Source organism: Hibiscus syriacus, unplaced genomic scaffold (genome assembly GCF_006381635.1).
Source record: "Hibiscus syriacus cultivar Baekdansim isolate YM2019G1 unplaced genomic scaffold, ASM638163v2 tig00110204_pilon, whole genome shotgun sequence".
Taxonomy (NCBI): domain Eukaryota; kingdom Viridiplantae; phylum Streptophyta; class Magnoliopsida; order Malvales; family Malvaceae; genus Hibiscus; species Hibiscus syriacus.
In genome coordinates this window covers 955,580-961,974 of record NW_024062626.1, presented here as the reverse complement: position 1 = coordinate 961,974, position 6,395 = coordinate 955,580, and the positions used below count along the sequence as shown (strand labels likewise).

Genomic DNA, 6,395 nt, shown 5'->3' with positions numbered 1-6,395 from the left:
ATTTTTTGATGTGGCCTAAAGTGATTGACTATCCAACATAAACCAAAATCCAAAAAAAAAAAAAATGATTATGTGTCCCTCCTTTGGAAATTGGCGCGTAGCACTCCTTCTCCCCGTAAATTAATTAATTAATAAATAAATATAATTAAAAACAAAAAACAAAATTCCTTCTTTCATGTAATGGAATTATAAATTTATCACAATCATTCTCTCTTCCTTCCATGTTCTATTTTAGTTATTTTCTTTTGACGATAGAACTTCTGTTTCGGTTTCCTATTTTCACGTTTGAGCAGAGGAGATCCTACACTTCAGTGCACGATAAAGAGAAATGGAAAGCTAGTTTTCTTTCTTTTTATTCCCAGCTTGTTATTGTCATAATTTACAGGTACGTCTCTTTCAGCTGAAAATTTATTTCACTTTCTGCTATTTTCAATCAAATTCCCTCGTGTTTTTGGGTTTTTTTTTAAAAAATTGGAGTTGTTATCTGGTGAAGAAATTAACTGGAGCTCTATCGTTTCCAATCGGAGGACGTAAGGATATTTTTGTGTGTGTGAAAAAAACCCTAATGAAATTCGAGAGTTGAATTAGGGTTTGCTTTTTTAATTTTTGGCATATTTGTTTCAAAGTTGTGATATTGGGTAAATTATTAGGAGGAAAATGGGTTATTTGCATTAGACAAAAATGACAGATTTTCAAGCTTTACAACAAAAACCTGAATCCCAACACGATGATGGAGCTGAATTCGAAAGGGGTTTGGAGGAATTAATGAGGGGGCATTTTGACGATTGTATGTCATTTGCATCATGTAGTGTTAGTAGAAGTCCTGATGAAGAGGATGATGAGGGTGATCGACTTGTTAGGAGGAGGGCGAGGTCTGATATTGAAGGTGATGACTTAGCTGAGTCATCTGCTGCAAGAAGGCGGCATTCTAGGATTTTGAGTAGGTGGGCTGCTAGGCAGGCTCAGGAAATGATAACTACAATGGAGAGGAGGAACAGGGAGTCTGAGCTGATTGATTTAGCTGGTTTACATACAGTTTCGATGCTTGACTCCTCTTTCTTGAGAGAGTCACAGTCGCCTACTTCTAGGCAACAAGGGGGTAATGTTGACAGATCCAGTACTCAGGCTTCTGCCATTTTGCAAATGTGGAGGGAGTTGGAGGATGAGCATTTGTTGAACAGGGAGCAAAGGAATGCTGATGGTAATAGGACCATGTCTAGTATTACTCTGTCCGAGAGTCATGAGAGTGAGAATCAAGGGAGTGTTGGGGATGTGACTGAGTGTGAGAATGAGTCTGGAACTTGGTCGAATGATCAGGGTGTGTCACAGAATGATCATGGGAATGACAATGGGTCTAGTAGGGAGCAGTCTCCTGATCTTGGGGAAGTTGAGAGAGAGAGGGTGAGACTAATTGTTCGGGGATGGATGGAGAGTGAGATTAATGATCATTCATCAAGTGTTACCCAAAGGACTGGCAGTCCCAGAGCTGAATGGCTTGGTGAAACAGAGCGTGAGAGAGTTAGAATTGTCCGGGAGTGGGTTCAAATGACAAGTCAACAGCGAGGAGTTCGTGGGGGACAGAGAGAAGATCAGGAAGATACAATTGGTGCACAAGTAGACCATATTCCTCATAGCTCTTCTACTGACCAAGATGAAGGTCAACCAGAGCATATTCGTAGGGACTTGAGGAGGTTGCGTGGAAGACAAGCTGTAATTGACTTGCTCGTGAGGAATGAAAGAGAGCGACAAAGGGAACTTCAGGGTTTGCTAGAGCACCGTGCTGTGTCTGATTTTGCTCATCGTAACCGCATTCAGGTCAGTTAGCTATCATGTAGCGTTCATTTATGCTTTTTCTTGATTTTTGCATTTCTTAAATTTGTTCATGATAAATGTTTTACAAGTTCTCCACCCCATTGATGGGTGTTAGTTCCATGCTTTGAGTCAAGGTTTTGAATTTTGAGTCCAACATATATTGTAGTTTCATGTGGGATTAACCTGTTTCAATAATAAGGTACTAAGGATGTTCTATTTTAAGTCAAGAGTCACTTTACTAGGAACTTTATGGAAACTAAGCATGTTTGATTGATTCAACACTTAGTTTGACTTAATTTCTAGTTCAGTTGCTCAAGAAGTTTGATCAATTTACTTACTAGGATCTGTGTAAATTGATTTGTTTTTCTTATAAGGTTTATGGTTCTCCCGTCACCGACTTACTTATTAACCTATAAATAAATAATTACAAATGGAGAACACTGTCAAACAGAGAAAGCATGACTCTAGCTTTCATCCCCGAATAAAAAATATTCAATATTAGTATCAGGCTCTGTTCTGCACTTTTATGCAATGCTAAGAAGCTTGAATCTCTTTAATATTGGTTAGATCCATTTGAGTGGTGTTCAATAGTTAACTGATCTTCTTATCAAAAAAAAAAAAAAATAGTTAACTGATCTTGTGTCATCATGCATCATATTGGTTTTTTTTATATTTTTAATCACTGCTCAAGAATTTCAATGATGATCTTGGTTGACTTTTGTTCTTTTTTTCTTTTAGTAAATCCTTCATAAATATGTTTTTGTTACCTAATCTTTTTATCATTCAACCCCCTTCTTTCATATATTCATGCTAGGCTGGAAACTAGAGGAGTTTTCTTTTTAGAAGAATAATACTTTCTATATCAGGTTAAGACTGAAAGTTACATCATTCTTATGTTTTTAGAAAACGTTTCAATTTTTTAGTAAAATATGTAATAAAGATATGCTGATGATGGAATTAGCTTTATACATAACTCCTGGACTATTGTATGATCAGGTGTCTTGAACTTTGGTGTTTTTTTTATAAGAAGAGGAGGCCTCGTTAAAAACCCCCTTCATGATTAATGGAGCGCCAAAAGGTTATCCTTAATCAGCGGAAGGAGGAAAAGAGTGCCTCAGAATTCATTAATAACAGATTAAAACATAATGTTTAAAAACAGCCAAGATCACCCCCCTACAATGAACAACCCGAAAAACAAAAAGATAAACTACCCAAACATAAATATCCAAACAATTAGTCAATTAAGACAACGGCACACTGTATCTGGTTTGAGGTAGGAATGTTTTTTCTTTCATGCTTACATTATGGATTTTTTCTGAGAAATTTTCACTATTATTTCTAAACTTCTTGGTGATAGTTTTAAAATGGTTGATGTTTGTTAAACAGTGATGTTGCAAGCCGAGGAATTTTGGCATATGATGTATAGAACAAGCTACATTGCATTAAGGATTTACGATCTAATTACTTCCTGTTGATGTACTATGCAGTTACAACTTACACCCCGTGTTATAATGTTTTGTTTATTTTTTTACTCTGGTTATTTGTTAATATTTAACCTTCTCCTGTCCATGGAGAATGGGAACAAGTTAGCTTGATTTTTCTTTTACTTTTAGCTCCTTTTTCTAAAAAAACATAAAAGTTTATCTTGCCTGTTAAACAATGAGAAATCTGTGGCACGTGTGTGTGTGTGTTTGTTTAAAAATAAGACACATGTTACAAGTGCAGAGTCCATCTAGTGGCATCTAGATTATAGATTGAAAAGTCCTCTGCAATGCCCTTTTCAGCTCTTTCAAGTTTTCCATTGATTTCCATAAAAGCCAATTCTTTTTCTCATTCAGGGAAGGGTTCCGCAACAGATTAGAAACAATTGTACGTGGTCAAGCAAGCGCCAGTTCTGAAACCACATCTAGCAACGTCATCAGTTATGTTAGAAATGAACTTCCCCAAACAAACACGTTACAAAATGTCCAACATGAGAACATTGAGGATACACAACCTAGGAGTTTGAGAAGTCACATTGGACAGTTGCCTAATCAAACAGAAAGTATGGTTAACAATGTGCTAGTTGTTGAAAGCATAAGTTGGCAAGAAAATGCTAACCAAGGTGGGAATTGGCGGGAACCAACAACCAATGATGAGGGAGGAAACTGGCCACAGCCGACCTATGCTCAGTTCAATGAATGGAGGGAGGGAAATGCAGAAGAAATGGATACAAATTGGCAAGAAAGTTCAGTCAGCGAGTATCACCAAGAAATTCCTGAAAATTTAAACGGAGGAAGTGATTCTCAGGAACCCCATAGAGTTTGGCATGAGGATGGCTCACAGGAAGCTGTTGAAAATTGGTCAGAAGGGACTTCTGATCCTCCAAGAGCACGCCGTGCATCCCCAGTTAGAAGGTTCAACAGATTTCATCCGCCTGAAGATGACAATGTGTACAGTATGGAACTTAGAGAACTTCTGAGCAGGTATTTGATCACATAGTTGATCTTTACACTTCTATGTGAAATGACTTTGATTGATGTATTTTATTTTGTAGAAGGAGTGTCTCTAATCTTCTTCGAAGTGGTTTCCGGGAAAGTCTAGACCAATTAATACAGTCTTATGTGGAAAGACAAGGTCATTCTCCCATTGATTGGGATCTGCGTAGAAACTTGCCAACACCAGCTTCACCACAGCATCATCAAGAGCAGCAGAGAGATGAAACAAATGATCATCAGAATGATGCTATCAACAGGCCTTCACTCATGTTACCATCTCCTCCAGTGCCTCCACCACAGCCGTTGTGGCATCAGGATTTGCATCACACTAGCTGGTCAAGGCACAGCATGCATAGATCAGACCTTGTGAGCCTTCTATCTTAGTCTTGCAGCTGCATGCATATTTTGCTCCAACTTTTCATTTTTCTGTAAGTATCTGTGTCTGACAACCATGTCCAACACATTTTCAAACATGGATTATGGATATAGGGATAAGACCCTTCAAGGGCTCTTAAGATACCTGGAAAAACTTAGAGAAAATGAGGATACTTTTTTCTGGACACATCCATGTCTATTACTCACACCCGAGTTCAAGTAACATTGTTGCATATTACCGTAACTACTGAATCTTAATTTTGCTGTTCTCTTCATTATACAACATTGATGTTAGATTTAAGTTCACTTGGAAATTGGAATGATTTTTACATATAAACCTGAGCTTTTGGATTTCTGATTGAGTTTCGTACTGAAGGTAAATTATTTGCGGAATTATCCCTTTGGAGAGACATTTTATTGGATAAGTATTTGATTGAATTATGCGTCAGGGATTTTATCTTCCTCCTTAACTTTCTTTGTTCACTTCTGTTTTCCTATCCAATTTGAAATTATAGTGATAATAATCAGTCTTATAGACAACTCTTTCTGTGACTGCTGGGTTTAATTTGCTTTTTGTTGCTTGACTCTTGGTTTTTCTTGAAGTAGGATATGTCTATAGGAATATGACCCTCCAAAGGCCCTCATAATACATGGAAAACCTTAGAAAAATTGAATATACCCAAGTCGACACATACTTATACCAACCCTTGCACTTGAGTTAAAGTAACATTGATTTGCTGCTACTTGTGTACCATTATAGGTTGCCAATTGTCCCTAGTTGAATAGAGAAGATGTTGAATATTCTCCGGAAATAGGCCCGGATATCTTATTTGAAGTCCCTGCCAATACTTTTTGTTACTCTGCATCTTTTCAGTTATTTTATGAGACTGCTTATTGTTTGCAGGAATGGGAGATGATTAATGATCTAAGAGCTGATATGGGCAGACTCCAGCAGGGCATGAGCCACATGCAGAAGATGTTGGAAGCCTGCATGGATATGCAGTTGGAATTGCAGCGATCCGTCAGACAAGAAGTCTCTGCGGCTTTGAATCGTTCAGCTGGTGAAAAAGGTTCATAAATCCTTCCAACATTTCTTACGTGGAAAGCATTGTTTCGTATTTTTTGTGGTCGTTTTGATTGTTTCTGTTTTTAATTCGTCTTGCATTTCAGGTTTGAGTGCAGAAACACCAGACGATGGTTCAAATTGGGGTCATGTGAGGAAAGGGACTTGTTGTGTTTGTTGTGATAGCCATATCGATTCACTTTTGTACAGGTTTTACCTTCTGAACTTTTCTAAATTCTTTCCATGATCAAATATCATCTATGAAGCCATAATTCGAAACTCCATTGATGCTTTAATTACACATTGCAATCGCCTTTTTTCACATTAAAGAACTGGTTGCAGATGCGGACACATGTGCACTTGTTCAAAATGCGCAAATGAGTTGGTTCGTGGCGGAGGAAAATGCCCTTTGTGTCGAGCACCTATTGTCGAGGTAATCCGTGCATATTCAATAATGTAAAGAGATGAAATAACAAAATAGGAATTGAACAGTGTGTGTTAAAGGTCCAAAAAGAGCCATTGCCAGATAAAAAAGGCCCCAATTTGCAGAATGTTAAGTTGTTGCTGGTGTTTTTCTGATTATTTAGAACACTACACAGTGTATAATTGGAACAGCAGTTGGCATTATTGATTCATCATTCATGCATAAATAAAATATCGTCCATCAA

At 37.5% G+C, this 6,395-nt stretch overlaps 1 protein-coding gene across 1 annotated transcript; it reads left to right on the top strand.

Moving 5' to 3' along the window:
* The first annotated feature begins 229 nt into the window (after positions 1-229).
* LOC120219183 lies at positions 230-6,395 on the top strand. The gene is made up of 8 exons (XM_039216043.1): positions 230-385; positions 651-1,815; positions 3,015-3,085; positions 3,651-4,277; positions 4,349-4,655; positions 5,569-5,734; positions 5,835-5,937; positions 6,070-6,395. Exons 2-8 carry the CDS (start codon positions 682-684, stop codon positions 6,185-6,187), a joined length of 2,526 nt encoding a protein of 841 aa, XP_039071974.1. The 5' UTR covers positions 230-385; positions 651-681; the 3' UTR covers positions 6,188-6,395.

What these genes read in the sequence shown, in the direction of transcription:
- LOC120219183 (XM_039216043.1), top strand. Translation starts at nt 682, where the DNA reads ATGACAGATTTTCAAGCTTTACAACAAAAACCTGAATCCCAACACGAT. An exon ending in CACACTGTATCTGGTTTGAG is followed by an intron (nt 3,086 to 3,650) that starts GTAGGAATGTTT and finishes TTTCTCATTCAG; the next exon opens with GGAAGGGTTCCGCAACAGAT. An exon ending in GCATGCATAGATCAGACCTT is followed by an intron (nt 4,656 to 5,568) that starts GTGAGCCTTCTA and finishes TATTGTTTGCAG; the next exon opens with GAATGGGAGATGATTAATGA.